The 18,918-nt window shown below is 44.6% G+C and overlaps 2 protein-coding genes and 1 pseudogene across 3 annotated transcripts in view; 2 read left to right on the top strand and 1 right to left on the bottom strand.

The window, feature by feature from the left end:
- MROH8 (maestro heat like repeat family member 8) overlaps nt 1-18,918 on the top strand; it is a 71,006-nt gene that overhangs the window by 15,705 nt on the left and 36,383 nt on the right. The window contains exons 5-9 of one of the 2 annotated variants that reach the window (XM_003931999.3): nt 2,093-2,172; nt 3,209-3,353; nt 4,575-4,670; nt 7,599-7,703; nt 15,729-15,864. In XM_003931999.3, the coding sequence (XP_003932048.3) occupies nt 2,093-2,172; nt 3,209-3,353; nt 4,575-4,670; nt 7,599-7,703; nt 15,729-15,864 (562 nt within the window). The remainder of the gene's footprint in view (nt 1-2,092; nt 2,173-3,208; nt 3,354-4,574; nt 4,671-7,598; nt 7,704-15,728; nt 15,865-18,918) is intronic. The other variant, XM_074406499.1, reaches the window with a different exon arrangement.
- Nucleotides 39-157, top strand: LOC120367956 (5S ribosomal RNA; annotated as a pseudogene).
- On the bottom strand, nt 444-836 carry LOC104652020 (small ribosomal subunit protein uS8-like). Its single transcript, XM_039479796.2, has one exon. The coding sequence runs from the start codon at nt 834-836 to the stop codon at nt 444-446; it is 393 nt and encodes a 130-aa protein (XP_039335730.1).

The raw sequence follows: 18,918 nt of genomic DNA, 5'->3' as shown, positions 1-18,918 counted from the left end.
TGTCCCAATTCCAGATTCCAGAGAGAATGTAATTGACCGTCTAAGGCCACACCACCCTGAACGCGCCAGATCTTGTCTGATCTCAGAAGCTAAGCAGGGTTGGGCTTGGTTAGTATTTGGATGGGAGACCACGTAGGAATACCGGCTGCTGTAGGCTTAATAAGATTAAGGAAAAAAAAAAGAAAAGAAAAAAAGAATCTAATTGACCTTGGTGTCTACTCTGGGACAGATGAGCTGTGGCCAGTGGGACTTAGCAGACATATGGCTTTGAGGTGCCCATTTCTATGGGCCAGGGACAGTTCCCAGAGAGGCCTGGTAGACAGTCCAGCCAGGCTTCTGCTACAGTTATATATTTTTTGAGATGGAGTTTTGCTCTTTTTTTTTTTTTTTAGAAGCACCAGAGTCCATGAGGCATTTTATTTGTAAATATATGTATTACATCCCTAAAAAAAGAATCCCAGGATTTTCCCTCCTGTGTGTTTTCGTCTCGCTTCTTCATGGTCCATGATGCCCGCTGAGGTTGTCAGTACAATGAAACCAAACTGGCGGGACGGAAGCAGATTATTCTGCCATTTTTCTAGATCTTTAAGTTGCACATCAGATCTGGGACTGATCACTCCACACTTATTTAGCCTGCCTGTGAGGTTCACAACAATTTTCCCAGCTCTGTAATCATCAGTGATTTCAAATTCACCAATGTAACCATGCTTCATCATCACAGTGAGAAACCGGACAATGACTTTGGAGCATGGCCTAATAAGCACCTGGCATTTGCCTCTCTTTTCGGCATTGTCGATGCTCTTGAGAGCATCTGCCAGGACATTCATGCACACCATTGTGGCGGCACGGAAAGATGGTGGAAAGAGGGAGTTTTGCTCTTTCGCCCAGGCTGGAGTGCAGTGGCACGATCTCGGCTCACTGCAACCTCTGACTCCCAGGTTCCAGCAGTTCTCCTGCCTCAGCCTCCCAAGCAGCTAGGATTATAGGCACCTGCTCTTGAACTCCTGACCTTAAGTGATCCACCCACCTCGGCCTCCCAAAGTGCTAGAATTACAGGTGTGAGCCATCGTGCCCGGCCAGCTAAAGTCATTTACATCAGCTCATTTTCTCCATACAGATAAGGCAACACAGGCACAGGGAGTTAAATGACACACTCAGGCCCGCACAGTGAGTGAGTGGCAGAGCCAGTGCTCAGCCCAGGGACCGTCCTGCTCCAAAGCCCCTGCTTATCACTCCACAGGTTTTTCCATCACAGCAAGGCAGCTTTCCCTCTGCCAGTTTGTAATTTGGAAAATTATTCTTTTTCCAGGACAAGTAACTCAGAATAATATTAGACGTGATCGAAAAGATGGCTGGTTTAGTGGAGAGATGATTTAGAATGCCTAAACTAGAAATAATCGCTGGTGATAAAAATGATGAATAACAGACACTAACAATTACACAGGGCTGCCGGGTATCATGAGTTTGCTCAATGAGTACTCACAGCCACCCCATAAAGGTTAAGTATTACTGTTTTATGGTTTTACAGATGAGGAAACCAAGGCACAAGGGGTTAAATAATTTGTGTCAGTAGGGCCAGGCATGGTGGCTCACGCCTATAATTCTTTGGGAGGCTGAGGCAGGTGGATCACAAGGTCAGGAGATTGAGACCATCCTGGCCAACATGGTGAAACCCCATCTCTAATAGAAATACAAAAATTAGCTGGGCATGGTGGCAGGGGTCTATAATCCCAGCTACTCAGAAGGCTGAGGCAAGAGAATCGCATAAACCAGGGAGTCAGAGGTTGCAGTAAACCGAGATTGTGCCACTACACTCCAGCCTGGTGACGAAGCCAGTCTCAAAATATAAAATAAAATAAAAATCATTTGTGTCAGCTCAAACAGCTGGTAGAGACAGAGCCAGGGTCTGGGATCTGGCTCCAGAGAATAAACCCCTGACCCTCCACTGTCCTGCTGCCAGTCATCTGGGGCCTCAGAGCAGGGCTGGCTAGAAGGAACTGCTGTGGTTCTTGCAGGCCACCCAGCCTCTGATGGCCAGTGGCCTAATGAATGGGTACTTTCTCAACTCTCAAGTTCTTCCCTTTCATTGCAGGTACTGGTACAAGAGGAGCACCCGTGTTCTCTGTTAAGTCCTGTGCACCAGGAGGTCTTTGTCACCATATCTGATCTCAGGTGATGCCCACATGCCCCTTACAGGGACATCCTGGTTCCTCTCAGGGCCAATGCCAGGTCCAACTGACATGACCCTTTGTTTTTGTTTTGTTTCTCTTTTTGTGACGGAGTCTCACTCTGTCACCCAGGCTGAAGTGCAGTGACGCAATCTTGGCTCACTGCAACCTCCGCCCCTGGGTTCAAGCAATTCTCCTGCCTCACTCAGCCTCCCGAGTAGCTGGGATTACAGGCGTGCACTACCACGCCTGGCTAATTTTGTACTTTTAGTAGAGATGGGGTTTCACCATGTTGCCTGGGCTGGTCTCGAATTCCTGACCTCAGGTGATCCACCCACCTCGGCTTCCCAAAGTGCTGGGATTTCAGATGTGAGCCACCATGGCCAGCCATGATTCATATTTTTAATTTTTGAAAACGGTTTAAATAGAAAAGCGGGAGCCAAATCCATGTTTTCGCGTAAGCACTTTGATTTCATATATGCTACTATCCATATCTGAAAACCCTTGCTAGAATCTCTTTAGACTTGAGTTTTGTCCCAAGTATATTTGGTAGGAAGTTACTCCCACATATGCCACATGACTTTAGAGTTCCAACTTATAAGAAGTTTGGAAGGGCTGCCTGCTGTTTACCTGTCAGAGATTTGTGTTGCAGTGATTAAGCTGATCAATAGTCCTGAGAAGTCTTGCAGTTAAAAAGTTTTTTAACTAGATTCAACCCATGATGCCCCAAATGAACATTCAGCAGAATATGCTTTGGAAAATTGTGGCTTACCACGCTAGGCTGTAGCACGCTTCTCTCGGTGGTTAAACTGAATGGAGCCCTGCAAGGATATTACTCCAGTAACTACTTGGGGGAAAACTTCCTCTAACCTTTTGTGAGATTTATCTGAACAGACTGACAAGCCATGCCATTTATCTCTCACATCAGAACAGTACACTGGCCTGTCTACCCTTTCCTTTTGAGTTCTATTGCTCTGTGCTTATCAATATCAAATCAAACCGTCTTCCCAGCTTGCTGTTCCCAAACTGTCTTTTCTTAGTTACCAAGATGTCCATTTGCTGTCTGGCTCTGAAGATCGAGCCGAGTTGTTCAGTCTTATCATCAGGAGTATAATCACTCTGCCCTCTGTAAAGACTCTTACCCAGATGTGGGAAATCGTGCCCAATGGGACCTGCAACACAGAGGTAACTCACACTTTACTTTAGCCACTTTCCATCCACAGGGTCAGCTGATCTTGGCCTTTTGAGAGTACATTTGATTTTTTGAAACTAGCCAAAAACCATAAGCCAAGTCTGGTGAATAAAATAGGTGGTTAAATTCGAAGATAGCTTCTTTCAAGCCTTCATTTTGTCTTCTTTCCTTTTCCCTCTACTCTTTCCTTCCTTTGGGCTTTAAAATAATGTGGGAGCACTCATTTGTATGCTTAACATTTATTTAAAAGTCACCATATGCCAAAAGTGATGATAAGCAGTGGCAATACAGCAGCACAGTCCCGCTCAAGGAGCTTACAAGTGCAGAGAGACAAACTGTAGATACATAGATATAATATGTCAGCTGATAATCAGTGTTACAAAAAAAAAATAAAGCAGGGGAAGAGCAGGATAGGGAGCCCTGTGGTTGGGAGGCACATGGGTGGTCGGGTAAAGCCTTCACGATGGGGTGATAATTGAAAGAAGAGAGAAGGTGTCTGGTGTATCTGGAGAGAAGGCTTTCAAGCAGAGGGAAGAGTACACGCAGGCCTTGATCTCTTCTTCGGTGGCTAAGAAACTGGTTGGTAAAGCAGTTACGAAAGAGGACCCTCTGTTTCAAGATGTCAGAAAGAGTCACAAGTCAACTTTAAAGAATCTTGGCTGGGCGCAGTGGCTCAGCCCTATAATCCCAGCACTTTGAGAGGTCGAGGCGGGCAGATCACGAGGTCAGGAGGTTGAGACCATCCTGGCTGACATGGTGAAATCCCATCTCTACTAAAAACACAAAAAATTAGCCAGCCATGGTGGCAGGTGCCTGTAATCCCAGCTACTCGGGAGGCTGAGGCAGGAGAATCGCTTGAACCTGGGAGGCAGAGGTTGCAGTGAGCTGGGATCGCACCACTGCACTACAGCCTGGGCGACAGAGTGAGACTCCATCACAAAAAATAAAAAATGAAAGAATCTTGATAATGACCCTTAAGCAATTTCCCAGGTGCAGTAAGACTCAGTCAGCTCTCCCTCTAATGCTAAGGCATCCATTTGAAATGAAGATGTATTCCTTTTTATCTCATGCCACAAACTCTCTACCAGTACTTTTACACTGGTTCTGCAACTTTGAGTAAAGTCTTAGGATCAGAAGAAGAGCCTCCAAAGCATCCCATGCTAGGGGAACTTTACATGAGATTGGGGAGCACTGCTGATCCTGTGCCTTCTCAGTGTCTTTACAGGCAGACGTTTCAGGCGTTCTTTGAGATGCTCCAGAGTTTGGTGGTAAAAGACCCACATTTGGAAAATCTTGACACCATTATTAAGGTAAACAAGATACCAAGGGAGAATGAGAAATTCTATTAACCAGTAAAAGTGGGAGATGAAAGTGTGGAAGGACTCAGTTGTAAGAGGCAATGTAGTAAAGCGTATCAGCTATCAACTTTTGAGTCAGAAGCTTGGGTTCAAATTCTGACTCTGCCCTTCATTGGTTATAAGTTCTGCTAGAAATTCTGCAAGGAATTTGCTCTCTCAGAGTCACATTTCTTCACGTTTACATGGAGATAATAATTACTGTGAATACTGAATAAATGGCCTTCAATAGTTTGTTTATTTATTTTCAGAGACAGGGTCTTGCTCTATTGCCCAGGTTGGAGTGCAGTGGCACCATCGTAGCTCCCTGCAGCCTCGAACTCTTGGCCTCAAGTTATCTTCCCACCTCTGCCTTGGGAGACCACAGCGGGTGACTCATTTGAGGCCAGAAGCTCAAGACGAGCCTCACCAACATGGCAAAACCCTGACTCTACTGAAAAAAAAATACAAAAATTAGCCAGGCATGGTGATGCCCACCTGTAATCCCAGCTACTCGGGAGACTGAGGCACGAGAATCACTTGAACCCGGGAGGCGGGGGTTGCAGTAAGCAGAGATTGCACCACTGCACTCCAGCCTGGGTGACAGAGACTCTGTATCAAAAAAAAATTTTAAGATATTATTCCTTACTAGTATAGAAGGGTTTCATTCAGTGATGAGGGAAGAGTCAGCCTCAAGAGTTACTAAGGCCAGGCACAGTGGTTCATGCCTGTAATCACAGCACTTTGGGAGGCCAAGGCAGGCGAATAATTTGAGGTCAGGTGTTTGAGACCAGCCTGGCTAACATGGTGAAACCCTGTCTCTATTAAAAAGGCAAAATTAGCCAGGCGTGGTGGTACATGCTTGTAGTCCCAGGTACTCGGGAGGCAGGAGAATCATTTGAACCCAGTAGGCGGAGGTTGCAACGAGCCAAGATTGTACCACTGCACTCCAGCCTGGGTGACACTGCAAGACTTCTTCTCAAAAACAAATGAAAAAAGAAGAGTCAGTAAATAAGCAGCTTCCTACCAGATGATACTCAAAGGTCATCATAACCAACTGCTCTGACCTGCACTTGCTTCTGTATATGCCGTTCCATCACTAGAGATTTATTCATTGGAATTCATTCACTGTGGTTCAGGTATCTTGCTCTCTTGCCCGTTTTTGTTGTTGTTATTTTATTTTTATTTTTCTTACCCTTTTTTAAGGTGTAAATATCCCAGAAAGGGATAACTCTTTAAGCTATTATTAATCATCTGCACCCTAATGATCCATTTATTCTTGTCCTAACTGACAAGCAAGGCACAAAGACTTAGGCAGTCGGGTAGTTTGGCTGCTAAAGGAGCTTCTTTTCTTTCTTTCTTTCTTTTTCTTTCTTTCTTTCTTTTTCTTTCTTTCTTTCTGTTTTTGTTTTGTTTTATTTTGTTTTTTGAGATGGAGTCTCACTTTGTCGCCAAGGCTGGAGTGCGGTGGCGCAATCTCAGCTCACTGCAACCTCCACCTCCTGGGTTCAGGCAATTCTCCTGTATCAGCCTCCTGAGTAGCTGGGATTACAGGCATGCACCACCATGCCCGGCTAATTTTGTATTTTTAGTAGAGACAGAGTTTCACCATGTTGGTCAGGCTGGTCTCGAACTCCTGACCTCGTGATTCACCTGCCTTGACCTCCCAAAGTGCTGGGATTACAGGCATAAGCCACTGCATCCAGCCCAGGAGCTTATTTTCTAGCTCATTTTCTGTGCTTCTGTACAGAATAATTAATTAAAGAATTGGGATGAAGGGAAAAATGATAAATAATAACAAATAATAAATGCTCTGATTTATTCTTGTCCTAACTGACCTTACTACTATTTATCATTCCTCTTCTATTTGTACATTAGCATACCAGCCAGATTGGGTTCCTCCTCTTTATTCAGTTGTACTTTGTACTTTCCTGCCTTGGTAGCTTAATTCAAGCCTTTCTTTTTTTCTTTTTTTGAGACAGGGTCTCACTCTGTCACCCAGGCTGGAGTACAGTGGCATGATCTCAGCTCACTGTAATCTCCACCTCCCAGGCTCAAGCAATTGTCCCACATCAGCTTCCCGAGCAGCTGGGACTACAGGTACACGCCACCAAGCCCACCTAATTTTTGGATTTTTTTGCAAAGATGGGGTTTCACCATGTTACCCAGGCTGGTCTCCAACTCCTGGGCTTAAGCAATCTGTAATTCCTCCCAAAGTGCTGGGATTACAGGCATGAGCAGCCACACCTGGCTGTTCTCATAATTCTTTAATGTTAATAGTATGTTGTTAACTTTACTTCTTTTCAAGGCAGATTTGAAAGGGCTAAAACCATTCAGATGTACAGAAAAATTAATTGAAGAATTGGGCTGAAGGGAAAATAAGCTCTGGCCAGGTGCAGTGGTTCACGCCTGTAATCCCAGCACTTTGGGAGGCCAAGGCGGGTGGATCACCTGAGGTCAGGAGTTTGAGATCAGCCTGGCCAACATGGTAAAATCCCGTCTCCACAAAAATACAGAAATTAGTGGGCATGGTGGTAGATGCCTGTAATCCTGGCTACTCGGGAGGCTGAGGTGAGAGAATTGCTTGAACCCGAGAGGCTGAGATTGCAGTGAGCTGAGATTGCACCATTGCACTCCATCCTGGGCCACAGAGCAAGACTCCATCTCAAAAAAAGAAAAGAAGCTCCTTTGTAGCAGCCAAATCACCCACTGCCTAGGTCTTCGCGCCTTGCTTGTCATTCTACCACTTTCATTTCCAACCCAAGCTGTAATAGTATTTACCAAAGTATTTTCAGATCTGGTAGCAGCTTGGAACTTCTCTCTCTGCACTTTTTTCTAAACACAATAAAGATGGTACCCCAAATTTCCTGATAAACCATTAAAGCCTCCTTTTGTTTCTCACAGCACATGGACCCCTGGTTACAGTCAGTCAAAGACCATGAGCGGGAACGGGCCACAGCCAGCATGGCTCAAGTTCTGAAGTGCTTATCCAGACATCTCATCTTGGAGGTGAGCAGCCCTGTAAAAATCCAAACCCATTACCCCACTGCCTATTTGCCCTCCTCTTTAGGACTCCCCAGACTGCTCCTGTGTCCCCTTCATGCTCATGGACTGTCACAGCATCATAGCGCTTGGTATCATCTTCATATCTGCCCTTCTCCTAAGCAGCTTGGGGCCAGGTACTATGTTGATTCATCTTTGCATCCCAGTTGCTTAGCACAGCAGCTGGAACATAGTGATACAGTAAATGTAACCTGAAAATGCCTGAGGGCCACGGTTGCCTAATCTCTGTATAGTGTTGTATTTGAGTCCAGCAGGCAAGTTTAAATAAATCAACTTAATTATCTCCCCGCAACTCAAAGAGAATGATGCTATGGCACCTCTATTCAGATCTTCATTTTTCTCTTTCTCTGCCTCACTTCTCAGTTCTGAATCCTCTCCATATGGCATCTCATTATGATGATGATTATTATTCAAGACAGGGTCCTGCTCCATCACTCAGGCTGGAGTGCAGTGGCGCCATCATAGCTCACTGCAACCTTGAACTCCTGGCCTCAAGCAATCTTCCTGCCTCAGCCTTCCAAGTAGCTGGGACTACAGTCACACATCACCACGCTTGGCTAATTTTTAAAATTTTTTGTAAAGACAGGGGTGTCACTTTGTTGTCCAGGCTGGTCTTGAACTCCTGACTTCAAGTAGTCCTCCTGCCTCAGCCTCTCAAAGCACTGGGATTACTGCCATGAGCCACTGCACCTAGCCATATCTCTTTTAAAAACAACTTCTCCTTTCTTCACGCACTCACTTCTCAGTTGAGAATCCTCTCCATAACTCCTAACAAGAATTCCTCAAAACTTTTTTCCTTTTTCCATCTGATCATCTCTCTCTTTGCCCTTCCCTGAGCAGGTTTTCTTTCTTTCTTTCTTTCTTTTTTTTTTTTGAGACGGAGTTTCGCTCTTGCTACCCAGTCTGGAGTGCAATGGCGCGATCTCAGCTCACCGCAACCTGCGCCTCCTGGGTTCAGGCAATTATCCTGCCTCAGCCTCCTGAGTAGCTGGGATTACAGGCGTGCACCACCATGCCCAGCTAATTTTTTGTATTTTTAGTAGAGACGGGGTTTCACCATGTTGACCAGGATGGTCTCGATCTCTTGACCTCGTGATCCACCCGCCTCGGCCTCCCAAAGTGCTGGGATTACAGGCTTGAGCCACCGCGCCCGGCCTCCCTGAGAAGGTTTTCTAGCCATTGGTGCATCTCCTGTCCCCACACATCATTTCTCCAACTTGCATAATAAGTCCTGGGAATTGGAAGAGAGGCTGGTAGGGTAGGAATGGTCCTTATACCAAAATTTTCCTTAGATAATCTGTTCTTTCTTTCTTTAATTTCTTTCTTTCATTTCTCCTTCTTCCTTCCTTCTTTTCTTTCTTTTCTCTCTTTCTTTCTCTTTCTTTCTTTCTCTCTTTTCTCTCTCTTTTTTCTTCCTGCCCAAAGCACAAGAGGGAAAATAATTTGTTCCTGATACGAATATTCTAACAGTCATGTTTAAACGGACTGCATTCCAGACAGCCCTTTATTTCTCACATTGAAAAGACATCCAAACTTATTAAAGTAAGTGCAGTCCCTCCAACTACGCTATTTTCTTTTTTTTCTTTAGTGAACGAAAACAAGTATTTTCTGGCCGTCACTGACTGCCCTATTATTTTGATACCAGCAATGCATTTTTCCTCCTTCCACAACCCTCAACCTCTAATTTTGGCTACAGACTGAAGAATAGAGTTTCGGATGATTCCTTCCTGTAGGTTATTCTCTCTCCAGGTCCTAGAGACATTCCTTAGCATATGTTTTTCCCAGAGAGAGTTGCAAATATGGGTCTGGGCGCAGTGGCTAAGCCTGTAATCCTAGCACTTTAGGAGGCCGAGGTGGGTGGATCACTTGAGCTCAGGAGTTAGAGACCAGCCTGGCCAGCATGGTGAAACTCTGTCTCTATTAAAAATATAAAAATTAGCCAGACATGGTAGCAGGCACCTGTAATCCCAACTATCCAGGAGGCTGAGGCAGGAGAATCGCTTGAACCTGGGAGGTGGAGGCTGCAGTGAGCCGAGATCATACCACTGCACTCTAGCCTGGGCTACAGAGCAACACTCTGTCAAAAAAAAAAAAAAAAAATCGTGTTGCAGATATGGGAGTGGTTAACCTAGGCCCCATTGGGGTCTGTGAACATCCAGAATGTGCAGAGTGTGGTGTGGTGCAGTCTTCTGGATTTTTTTTTTTTTTTTTTTTTTTCGAGGCAGGATCTTATTCTGTCAGCCAGGCTGGAGTGCAGTGGCATGATCATGGCTCATGCACCCTTGACCCATCCTGGGCCCAAGCAGTCCTCCTGCCTCAGCCTCCGTAGTAGCTGGAACTACAGGCACACACACCACCACAACTGGTTAATTTTTGTATTTTTTATAGAAATGGGATTTCACCATGTCGCCCTGGCTGGTCTCGAGCTCCTGGGCTCAAGTGATCCACCTGCCTTGGCCTCCCAAAGTGCTGAGATTACAAGCGTGGGCTACTGTGCCTGGCCCCTTCCAAGTTCTTTTTGGTACATGAGTGTATTGGGGTGGGGACTTCCCATTTGTTCTCTACACATAGCCAGAGGCAGCCTCTCCAGATCCATGTCATTCTTGCTTTTGTTTTTGTTTCTTTGCTTTTCCCCCTTATCTTTTCTTTACTTTTCTTTTTTTTCCCCCATGTCACTTGTTTGATCCAGTGATTTCCAAACTGCTCTTAGAATACAGGGTTGTGTCTCATGTAGCTCTGCCTGCCTCTCTACACCTGTCCTCTGACTTAACCACACAGCATCCGCCTTTCTGTTTCTTCCTACCTAAGACTCTTCTTGCCTCATGGCCTTTGCCCTTGCTGCCTTCTCTGCTTGGAGTGACTTTCCCTAGCTCTGCATAGTGCCAGCCCCTCCTGGTTATTTTTTTTTTTTTTCTTTTTTGAGATGGAATCTCATTCTGTCACCTAGGCTGGAGTGTTGTGGTGCAATCTTGGCTCACTGCAACCTCCACCTCCTGGGTTCAAGTGATTCTCCTGCCTCAGCCTCCCTAGTAGCTGGGATTACAGGTGCCCACCACCACACCTGGCTAATTTTTGTATTTTTAGTAGAGACGGGGTTTCACTGTGTTGGCCAGGCTGGTCTCCAACTCCTGATCTCAAGTGATCCGCCCACCTCGGCTTCCCAAAGTGCTGGGAATACAGGCGTGAGCCACCATGCCCAGCCTCTTCCTGGTTCTTTAGCACTGTGTAGATGTCTTGACCTCAAAGGGCCTCTGCTCACCACGGATAGACGTATGCTTGCTGTCTGTCTTATCACTCTCTCCTTGCTAGGGCTGTCTAGAATCAGAGGTTATCTGACTTGATTCTTTCTTTACTTCTGTGTTTCCTATTTCCCACTAACATAATATAAAGTCCACCAGTGATTATGCTTGTCCTATTTTTCTTGTTTTTTTGAGACAGGGTCTCACTCTGTTGCCCAGGTTGAAGTGCATTGGTGCTATCACAGCTCACTGCAGCCTCAACTTCCTGTCCTCAAGTGATGCTCCTGCCTTAGCCTCCCAAGTAGCTGGGACTACAGGCATGTGCCACCACGCCCGGTTAATTTTTTTATTTTTTATACAGATGGGGGTCTCACAATACTGCCCAAGCTGGTCTCAAACTCCTGGGCTCAAGCAGTCTCCCAACCTCTGCCTCCCCAAATGCTGGGATTACAAGCATGAGCCACTATGCCCAGCAATTATACTAGTTTTGTTCACCACAGTAGCCCCAGTGCCTGCCTAGCACAGAATCTGCCATGTGGTTGATGCTCAATTAAATGTTATTGAGTACATGTAAGTCACTTCATGTCCCTCCTCTGCTCAATACCCTCTGATGCCTTACCGCCTCAGAATAAAAGCCAGAATCCTCACTCACAGTGTTCTCAGGTTGCCACACCTTCTGGCCCATTCTTCATCTACTTCCTGTTTCTTTCCCTCTGGTTTACATTGCTCCAGCCAACCTGACCCACTCATGGTTCCTCAGAAACACCAACCATACCTGTCTCAGTCCTTGGCACTTGCCATTCTCTCTGCCCGGAATACTCTTCTCCCAGATATCTGCATGGCTCAATCTCTCATTTCAATATTAGTGAGGCCTTCCCTGACTATCCTAAAATAACAATTGTTATCCCTTTTCCCTGAATTTTTGTTAATTGTGACATTTATCATCATTGAATACATGATACATTTTACGTATTTATTTTGTTTACTTGGTGTTTCCCCAACCAGATCATCACCTCCGCAAGCAGGGATAGTCTCTTCTGTTCACTGCTTATATCCCCAGTGCCAGTCATAGCTCCTGGCACATAACTGACACTGTATTTATTGACTGAATAAACGAAGGTTGTATCAGTGAATTCAAGATGTTATACAGCTTTGCGTCTTGCTGTGTTTACTGTAAATAGGTTGCAAAGGCTGTTCACGATATTTCTATGTCTTGGCCGGGCGAGGTGGCTGATGCCTGTAATCCCAGTACTTTGGGAGGCCGAGGCAGGCAGATCACCTGAGGTCAGGAGTTTGAGACCAGCCTGACCAACATGGAGAAACTCCATCTCTACTAAAAATACAAAATCAGCCGGGCGTGGTGGCTCATGCCTGTAATCTCAGCTACTTGGGAGGCTGAAGCAGGAGAATTGCTTGAGCCCTGGAGGTGGTGATTGCAGTCAGCTGAGATCGCACCCTTGCACTCCAGCCTGGGCAACAAGAGTGAAACTCCATCTTAAAAAAAAAAATTTATATATATATATATATATATATATATATATATATATATATATATATATTTCTGTGTCTTATTTCTGTAGAGCCACAGAAGAAATTTCTTTCTGTCTCAACCCTAGGAAGCTGTGCTTCCTCTGCATGGCTAGTTGCTTCTTATCTTAAGGACAGTGTGAATCATGTTATATGCATCATTGTGTGTACCTTTACGTTAGCCCTGAGAAAGTGCAGAACCTTGCTCCATGGCCTGCCTGAAGCAAATGATGACTACGTATTCTGTATGTAACCACATTCTTAATTTCATTTAACTTTTCCACCTTAATTTTTATTATTTTTTAATTTTTAAATTTTTTTTTATTTATTTATTTTGAGATGGAGTCTCACTCTATTGCCCAGGCTGCAGTGCAATGGTGCAATCTCAGCTGACTGCAACCTCCGCCTACCAAGTTCAAGCAATTCTTCTGCCTCAGCTTCCTGAGTAGCTGGCATTACAGGCGTGCACCACCATGCCAAGCTAATTTTTTTTGTATTTTTAGTAGAGACAGGGTTTCATCATGTTGGCCAGGCTGGTCTCGAACTCCTAACCTCAAATGATCTGCCCACCTCAGCTTCTCAAAGTGCTGGAATTATAGGTGTGAGCCACCACACCCAGCCAATGTTTTAATTTATCCAGTTTTCTCCACTGTTTATTTAAAGTTATATATTTTTTTTCTGGTATGATTTTTGCCAGCTACCTTACATGCATTTTTTTCCATAATAAAGCAGGATATTAATGAAAGAATTTTATAAATAGAATTAAGTGCTATATCTCAACTTTGCATTTGGCTTTTTTACTTAACAGAACAACACATTATAAATTCCTTAGATACTTGATTTCTTTCTTTTTTTTTTTGTTTTTTTTGAGATGTCTTGCACTGTCGCCTGGGCTGGAATGCAATGGCACGATCTCGACTCACTGCAACCTCCACCTCCCGTTTAAATGATTCTCCTGCCTCAGCCTCCCGAGTAACTGGGATTACAGGCACCTGCCACCACACCCAGCTAATTTTTTGTATTTTTAGTAGAGATGGGGTTTTGCTGTGTGGTTCAGGCTGCTCTCCAACTCCTGATCTTGTGATCCACCGCCCCCCACCCCCACCAGGCATCCCAAAATGCTGGGATTACAGGCCTGACCCACCACACCTGGCCAGACACTTGGTTTCTAATGGTCGTATTCATAGACTGGCTATACCATAATTCTCTTTACTATTGTCATGCAGTTATTTCCAGAGTGTGTTGGGGGGTGTTTTGTTTTGTTTTTTGTTTTTTGTTTTTTTCTTTTCTTTCTTGAGATAGCGTGTCACTCTTGTTGCCCAGGTTGGAGTGCAATGGCGCAATCTCAGTTCACCGCAACCTCTGCCTCCCAGGTTCAAGCAATTCTCCTGCCTCAGCCTCCCTAGTAGCTGGGATTACAGGGATGTGCCACCACGCCTGGCTAATTTTGTATTTTTAGTAAAGACAGGGTTTCTCCATGTTGGTCAGGCTGGTCTCAAACTTCTGACCTCGGATGATCTGCCCACCTCAGCCTCCCAAAGCTGGGATTACAGGTATGGGCTACCACCCCCAGCCCAAAGTGGTCTTTAGACCACCTCTGGGTTTATACCCCAAAGAAAGGAAATCAGTATACTGAAGAGATGTCTGCACTCCCACGTTTGTTGCGGTGCTCTTCACAATAGCCAAAGTTTGGAAGCAGCTTAAGTGTCAATCAGCAGATGAACAGATAAAGAAAATGTGGTACTTAAATACAGCTGAATACTATTCAGCCATAAAAAGAATGAGATCCTGTCATTTGCAACAACGTAACTGGAACTGGAGGTCATTATGCTGAGTGAAATATGCCAGGCACAGAAAGGCAAACCTCACATGTTCTCACATATTGTGGGATCTGAAAATCAGAACGATTGAATTCATGGAGATAGAGAATAGAAGGATTGTTATCAGAGGCTGGGAAGGGTCGTGGCAGGGTTAGAGAGAGGTGGGAATGGTTAATAGATACCAAAAAAATTGTTAGAATGAATAAGACCTAATGTTTTATAGCACAACAGGGTGACTGTAGTCAAAAATTATTTACTTGTGCATTAATAATTTTTAATATTTAAATTTTAATATATTTTTATTTAGTAATATTAAATGTGCATTTATTGGCCGGGTGCAGTGGCTCACACCTGTAACCTCCACCTGAGGTCAAGAGTTTGAGACCAGCCTGGCCAACATGGCAAAACCCTATCTCTACTAAAAATACAAAAATTAACTGGGTGCAGTCGCTCATGCCTGTAATTCCAGCTACTCAGGAGGCTGAGGCAGGAGAATCGCTTGAACCCGGGAAGCGGGGGTTGGAATGAGCCAAGATCAAGACATTATACTCCAGCCTGGGTGAAAAGGGCAAAACTCCATTTCAAAAAAAAAATTAATTAAAATAACTGAAGGAATATAATTGGACTATTTATAACACAAAAGATAAATGCTTGAGGGGATGGATACTCCATTTTACATAATGTGATTATTATACATTGCATGCCTGTATCAAAACATCTATATATTCCACAAATATTTAAACCTACTCTGTGCTCACGAAAATTAAAATTAAAAAATAAAAATAAGTCAGGCACGGTGGCTCATGCCTGTAATCCCAGCACTTCGGGAGGCTGAGGCGGGTGGATCACCAGATCAGGAGTTCAAGACCAGCCTGCCCAATATGGTGAAACCCCGTCTCTACTAAAAATACAAAAAAAAAAAAATTAGGCAGGCTTGGTGACACATGCATTTAGTGCCTTCAATCCCAGCTACTCGGGAAGCTGAGGCAGGATAATTGCTTGAACCCAGGAGGCGGAGGTTACAGTGAGCCAAGATTGTGCCACTACACTCCAGCCTGGGCGACAGAACAAGACTGCCTCAAAAAATAAAAGAAAGAAGAAAAAGAAAAACAGTGCTAGACTAACATCTTTATGCACAAAGCTTTTTCATTTTTCAGATTGTTTACTTAGGTTACAATTTTCCTATTTATTAATAACACCATCTGCTGGCTATACTGCATCTACCCATGTTAAATATGAGCCCTACAGAGATCCACAGGCTGATTGTGACCCTTGCACTTTCTTGAGTTGGGAGTAGAATTGGGATTAATTCTTAAAAATTCAAATTGAAGGCACTAAATGCATGTGTATTCTGATGACACTTATCTTTTTCTTTCTCAATTAAGCTTCCACTTCGATTCCACAGACTCGGACACCTAGTGGCTCTGATGGCACTGCTCTGTGGGGACCCACAGGAAAAGGTGGCCAAGGAGGCTGGAGAGGGCATTCACTACCTGCTGGATATCACCCTGCGGCTGAAGTGTAAGGCACTGCTGAAGGCCGTGAGGTCCTGAGTGAATTCTCCAGCACAACATAAGCACCAGCCCTCCTTACTGACTCAGTCCCCATGTTCTCGAAAGGCTTTTTACAGTAGTTCATAAAGAGAAAGATACATGGTCCATAGGCAGAGATGAAGCAACACTGACTTAGTAATTAGAATCCTAACACTGGATCAGACATATCACTGTCATCCATCTGCATAGTCAAGGATTGGCTAAACATGTGGCCCTGTGGACAAACTAGAGTGTTTAGTTTGGTCAGAAGTGGCAGTAAGGCTGGATGCAGTGGCTTACTCCTGTGTTCCCAGCATATTGCCAGGCCAAGGCAGGAGAACCACTTGGGCCCAGGAGTTCAAGACTATGCTGGGCAACATGACGAAACCCCTTCTCCACAAAAAATTTTAAAAATTAGCTGGCATGGTGAAGTATACCTATAATCCTAGCTACTCAGGAGGCTAAGGGAGAATCATATGAGTCCAGGAGGTCGAGGCTGCAGGAAAATTAATTTCCTTATGAAGAGAAATTACACAGGCCATGAGTAAGAATCAAATCTAGTTGCAGGATTCAGAAAATGTAATCTGGAGAATAAGGAGCAATTTGCCAGCTAGAGAGGTAAGAAAAGTGTATTAGACAGAAGAAACGGCTAAGGAGAGGATCCTTGGTAGACATGAGCTTGAGGAGTTTGAAAAACAGAGGGCCGGTGTGGTCAAGGAATGAACCATTGACTTCTGTGGTTAGAAGGGACTTGAGAGGATACCTAACCCAGCATCCCTGCAGTATTTGAAACTCAAACTACTCTTTCCCTACCAAGTACACTCATGCACATGTAATGACATTTCAGCCAATAGCTAATCATTTTTTTTTTTTTTTTGAGACGGAGTTTCACTCTTGTTACCCAGGCTGGAGTGCAATGGCACGATCTCGGCTCACCGCAACCTCCGCCTCCTGGGTTCAGGCAATTCTCCTGCCTCAGCCTCCTGAGTAGCTGGGATTACAGACACGTGCCACCATGCCCAGCTAATTTTTTGTATTTTTAGTAGAGACGGGGTTTCACTATGTTGACCGGGATGGTCTCGATCTCTTGACCTCATGATCCACCCACCTCGGCCTCCCAAAGTGCTGGGATTACAGGCTTGAGCCACCGCGCCCGGCCCAGCTAATCATTTCTATAACAAGGATCACATAAGATTAGAATAGAGCTGAAGTTTTTTTTTCTTTTCCTTTTTTTTTTTTTTTTTTTTTTTTTTTTTTGAGATGGAGTCTCACTCTGTTGCCCAGACTGGAGTGCAGTGGTGTGATCACAGCTTACTGCAAACTCCACCTCCCAGATTCAAGTGGTTCTCATGCCTCAGCCTCCCAAGTAGCTGGGATTACAGGTGGCCACCACCACACTTGGCTAATTTTTGTATTTTTAGTAGAGATGGGGCTTTACATCTCTACTAAATGTTACTTAATGTGACCAGGCTGGTCTTAAACTCCTGACCTCAAGTGATCTGCCTGCCTTGGCATCCCAAAATGCTAGAATTACAGGCATGAACCACCACGCCCAGCCTTATTATTATTATTTTTTTTTTTTTTAAGAAATGAAATTTCCACCAGGCACAGTAGCTCATGCCTGTAATCCCAGCACTTTGGGTGGCCAAGATGGGTGGTTCATGAGGTCGAGAGATTAAGACCATCCTGGCCAACATAGTGAAACCCCGTCTCTACTAAAAATACAAAAATTAGCTGGGTGTGGTGGTGTGCCTCTGTAGTCCCACCTACTCAGGGCTTAGGCAGGAGAATCGCTTTAACCTAAGAGGTGGAGGTTGCAGTGAGCTGAGATCATGCCACTGCACTCCAGCCTGGCACTAGAGCAAGACACTGTTTCAGAAAAAGAAAAAAGGAACAAAGTCTCACTATGTTGCCCAGGCTGGTCTCCAACTCTTGAGCTCAAGCAATCCTCCTGCCTAAGCCTCAAAAAGTGCTGGAACTACAGGTGTCCGCCACCATGCCCAGCTGAGCTGAAAATTTTCTATCACCTAGTGACATCATAGCCATCATAACATTATGGCACAATATGTTACTCATGTTTGTGGTGATACTGGTGTAAACAAACCTACGGCACTGCCAGTCATAAAAAAGTACAGCACCAGCCGCGCGGTGGCTCACACCTGTAATCCCAGCACTTTGGGAGTCCGAGGCAGGCTGATCACGAGGTCAGGAAATTGAGACTGTCCTCACCAACATGGTGAAACCCCATCTCTCCTAAAGTACAAAAAATTAGCTGGGCACCATGGCATGTACCTGTAGTCCCGGCTACACAGGAGGTGGAAGCAGGGGAATTGCTTGGACCCAGGAGGCAGAGGTTGCAGTGAGCCGAAATCATGCCACTGCACTCCAGCCTGGTGACAGAGTGAGACACCGTATTTAAAAAAAAAAAAAAAAAAAAAAAAGTATGCTCTATGTGATGTTTGTGCAGGGACGCAATAGCCTAATGGGGCATTTCTCAAAACATATACCCATTGCTAAACTATGCACAACTATAGTAGCTCTGCCTGGGTCTGCGCTTTACATGGATGAGGATGCTCCATGCCTCCCAAAGCAGCCGTCCTGTCTTTGGGCACCTCTGAATATGAGCAATGTCTACTAGATATACAGCCAGAGAAATAGTTGATTATTGATTCGCAAATATTTATGAAGCATTTATTGTTCTCCTGATGCATCAGTAGACAAGACAGACAAGATGCCTTCCCCCAGGGAGCTTATTTTCTAGTTGGAGAGAGAGTATCCTCAGCAAAGGGCTCAAAGATAAATTTTCCATCTACAAATTTCCCGCAAACATGAGATCATGATAAAACATGAGAAAAACAAGATACTGCAAGTAGTGTTGGCATCCTCAATGATCAGCAAAACTAGACATGTGATGAAGAGTTCTGATATCAGAAATATACACAGTATAAAGTTGGGCAATTTTTTCTGGAAACCTAAGCTTTATAAGGAGACCCCCTCAGAATTCCTCACTAGTGGGGAAATGAGGCAGCACGCTTTAGTTGTA

Source organism: Saimiri boliviensis, chromosome 9, assembly GCF_048565385.1.
Source record: "Saimiri boliviensis isolate mSaiBol1 chromosome 9, mSaiBol1.pri, whole genome shotgun sequence".
Lineage (NCBI taxonomy): Eukaryota > Metazoa > Chordata > Mammalia > Primates > Cebidae > Saimiri > Saimiri boliviensis.
The sequence above is the reverse complement of the archived record's forward strand: the minus strand, read 5'-3'. Positions and strand labels throughout refer to the sequence as shown.